This window comes from Lingula anatina, chromosome 9 (assembly GCF_051362555.1).
Source record: "Lingula anatina isolate TDL-2025a chromosome 9, LinAna3.0, whole genome shotgun sequence".
In the NCBI taxonomy this organism is placed as follows: domain Eukaryota; kingdom Metazoa; phylum Brachiopoda; class Lingulata; order Lingulida; family Lingulidae; genus Lingula; species Lingula anatina.
In genome coordinates, this window is record NC_141775.1 from 5,718,037 (window position 1) to 5,721,958 (window position 3,922).

The 3,922-nt window shown below is 38.7% G+C and overlaps 1 protein-coding gene across 1 annotated transcript; it reads right to left on the bottom strand.

Annotated features, from left to right (window-relative positions):
• Nucleotides 1-440: 440 nt before the first annotated feature.
• On the bottom strand, nt 441-3,346 carry LOC147759822 (uncharacterized). The gene has a single exon (XM_086995891.1). It carries the CDS (start codon nt 3,238-3,240, stop codon nt 1,912-1,914), a length of 1,329 nt encoding a protein of 442 aa, XP_086852017.1. The 5' UTR covers nt 3,241-3,346; the 3' UTR covers nt 441-1,911.
• Between the last annotated feature and the right edge of the window lie 576 nt (nt 3,347-3,922).

The following is a 3,922-nucleotide window of genomic DNA, read 5'->3' on the forward strand; positions in this document are numbered from 1 at the left end:
TTGTTATTATATATAGGTATGTACGGGTTCCCACATTCTCATAAGTTAATAATTTTTAAAAACTGTACTTACTAACAAAAACTGTACTTACTAACATTCTTGTTAAATTGACAGATGCCAGTGCATGACACAAAAGGAATCTTAGGTTATTTGTTCAGATGAAAGTCACATACTTCATAATGCATTATACAAACTACAACGTATATTTCTGTGCATTTCCTGTGTAAATATTTCAAAATTTCAAAATTAAGGCAAATGTCTGTGTTACGCACACACAGAGTCTCAGATAAAGACATTAGAGTACTGAAAACACGTTTTGTCTCAGATAAGGACATTAGAGTACTGAAGACACGTTTTGCCTCAAAGCCAAATATATATATATATATATATATATATATATATATATATATATATATATATATATATATATATATTCATGTTGAAATAAATGCTGGAGCATGCAGAGCGACATGTATCTGTGGTTTAAGTAACATAATGAGAAGGCGCCATAAGAAATACAGACAGGTGTGTGCCAAGGCTTGTAACAAAGAGTGCCACATTGTTTGAAATCAATCCTTCCCTTGTCAATGATTTTCTTATTAGTAATAATTGAAATGTCTACATGCTCGTCTTTTTTCCATACAGGTTTGTTGTGTACTCTATTGCCACACAAGGTTTTCTCACTTTTATCTTTTTTTTCTATATAAGTATGCAAAGATCAAAGACACCCCCCCCCCAAAAAAAAAAGGAACAAAAAATGAAAAAAGAGTGCGCCATTGAATAAGAAAATAAAACTAGACGTACGAAATTTACGCACTTTTTTTAAAGAATGCTTTCATAGCAATTGTGCTTATCAACTAAGCAAGTGTCAAATGAAAATCGGCTGAAAAGTAGTGAACGAAAGGTAAATCATATTGTATCTACAATGGTGGATAAACGTTTTAAACAATTAAAAAGATGCAAAGACAACTAGATGTATTAATAAGACGAAAACGAGCACCATGTCTTCTACTGTTATTAATGCAAACCCACGACCACTATATATATAACGCTACTACTTAAGCAGCCATAACTTCTACTGTTGCTTCTGCATATACAACGATTCCTAGTGCTGCTACTGCGAAAGTGCAAAAAGCACGGCCGCTTTGGTACTACAGCTACTGCGAAAGCAACACATTCTACTGCCACTGGTGCAAAAACCAATACTGCTACTGCTACTACTGCTTCTGCAAAAGCCACACCCTCTACTGCTACTGATGCAAAAGGAAACGCTGCTATCGCTGCTAGAGCTTATGCGAAAAACGTGCGAATTCTACCGCTACTGGTGCAAAACCCACGGCTATTATTGCTACTGCTGTTGCCGTGGACGCTATAATGATTATAGTTATAATGTCTGCTAATGTTGCTGGAGAAAAAACTTTGCTACTGCCACTACTGCTCTTGCTACTGCTAAAAAAGAACCGTTGCCACCACAGGCTATATAATGATCCTGTAATTGCTGCTTCCGTGGCCCTCCTGCCCCTCCTAATGCCACTGTTTTAGATACTGCTGATATAGTGTTAGGTTTATACTACACGCTCCACTCTCTTCTTCTGTTCATTCGTGTGCTTTTCCCTGTATCAATCACTTTATTTTGCTGCTGCTATAGTAAAGCGATCTCTTGACGTCACGCAATTTTTCTCTTCAACGGCTATAAGCTATTAGCAAAATTAGTAAAGCGAAAACTTGGTCTTACGCCACTTTTCTTTCGCGACGGATGCCAAATATGCGATGTTTAAAAACTCTAAAATATTCTCATATTAGCAAAAATAAAAGAAGCATGTATAATTGATATTTGATTGACCGTCGCCGCACTCAAGCCAAATCAACTCAACACAGTTTTTCTCCATATCCCAAATTTTCTATCGCTGTTTACTGCCAAGCAGCTAGTCCGATCTTCTCCCACGCAGATTTTCCGATGTTAAGAAAAGACAACCACAAGGGCATGCCATCCTTGGCCACGATTTTGTTGATCCAAGGCGCCATTTTGTACAGGAACCACACAGGCTGTAGAAGGCGATGGGCCCAGACTGGTGAGAAAGCCTCAGTGTAGCACGATGCCAGGACGCCGTTCACAATAATGGTGCCGCACCTGGTGTGAGGGTTGTATAGCCCTTGCAAAGTCTCCATCTTGATTTTAGTAACGGCCGAAAACTCCATGGTTCCATTTTCTGGAATGTAGGTGTATAGGTCATCGTCGATTTGCACATCCCTGGCGGGTACCATCGCCATCTTCCCATCTTGACCTTTGACATACAGGTAGTGACCCGGGCTGATGGATAGATGTTTTTGGTTCTCAGTCGTGAACACAAGGAAGGAAGTCTCTGTATTGGGATCAGCGTGACCAAACATGAAGATCTCTTGATAGTCCAGTGTGCCGTCTGGCAGAACAACTTGGACTTTATCTCCGTGCTGCAGAAGCTCCATTTTCAAAATGTCTCCAGAGGCAACGATGCAAGAAGCATCTTTTGGGAAACATTCTTCAGATTCACGGAGCTGTCGTCTAACTTCGGGGGTCACTTCATCCAAAATTCTATCTTTTATGTGTCTGGGAAATTTATTGTACTTTCGGATCAAGTTTCCTGTTGGCAAGTCGGTAAAAATCTTCAGCAATGATTTTATGTCTCTTTCCGACTGTTCTAAATCTGCTTGATACTTGACGGAGAGACTTGTTTCTTTTTCTAAAGCTCTCTGCTTTGCCTGCGCTACCCGCTTTGCCTCCTTAAGCTCCCTTTCCAACTTTCGGAGGGCTTCTTCTGCCTTCAAGAATAAATAATTTGTGTAGCATGCACCTTTGTTCTGTGCTACCAATTTTTGGGCTTCATACAGCAGTTTCCTTCTTTCATTTTCTAAGTCTTTTCCTGGATTGGCTAGATTGTTACAGAATATGAATCTACTGCCACATTTTTCAAAAAGTACCTGGAATTCGGTTATTTGGATATTTGTCATATAATCAATTTCATTTGGGGTAATTTGGGGTCTAATTTGCAGGTGTTTTTCGTACACATCAGCATAAGTAATTACAATGATAACAAACCTATACATATCTGGACCGAACAGTTTTTCTACTTGATCAACGACGGCCGCCTCTTCCTTTGTAAATTTTTCGCTGTATTTCAAGACAAATAGTATAACATGGTAACCTTCAGGAGACAAAAGTACCGCTGAAGATATTTCATCGACAAGTTCTTTTTGGGTCATTGCGGTATCGAAAATCCCCGGGGTATCCACAACAGACAAGGTGTAGTATCTGTACCGGCATTCCCCCTTTTCACACTTCCTTGTGGTTGATTCTTGGCCAACACCGCATTTGAAGGCATTTAAATCGTTGAGTAAGGTGCACCCAAGGCTACTTTTTCCATGCCCTGTTTTTCCAAGGAGGAGGATATTAAAAGGGTTTTCCACCTGAAAATATAATGGAAGTTACCCTGCACATTTGATTTAAGTATTTGAGCGTGTAATTAAGGGTACTGTCATTAAACTTCCGAAAATGGCATTATGCGAGCATGTAATAATCCAATTATTTACCATTTTGCTAATACAAAACAATAAAACAATAAAAAGCCCTTTAAAAACATAAAATATCGGCTTTCATGCTTCTCTTTGCTAAACGTTGCCACCTCAGAAGTTTATCGTCATTTTAACAGCTTTCTATTTTGAGGTAAGGCAACAATGATATGGGGCATACATTCATCCAGATCTTTTCACAAAGATTGGCATAAGCGACGACAAGTGCATGGGCTTCAATCTACTGCAGTCATTTTGGTTGAAATATTTTTTGTCATGGAGTAATGAGACACAAATTAAAATGATTCATTAAACAAAGGTATTATATTGCCTTTTAAGATAAAATCTGAACCAAGGCTACTACGCAAAATCTGAC

What these genes read in the sequence shown, in the direction of transcription:
- LOC147759822 (XM_086995891.1), bottom strand. Translation starts at nt 3,240, where the DNA reads ATGACCCAAAAAGAACTTGTCGATGAAATATCTTCAGCGGTACTTTTG.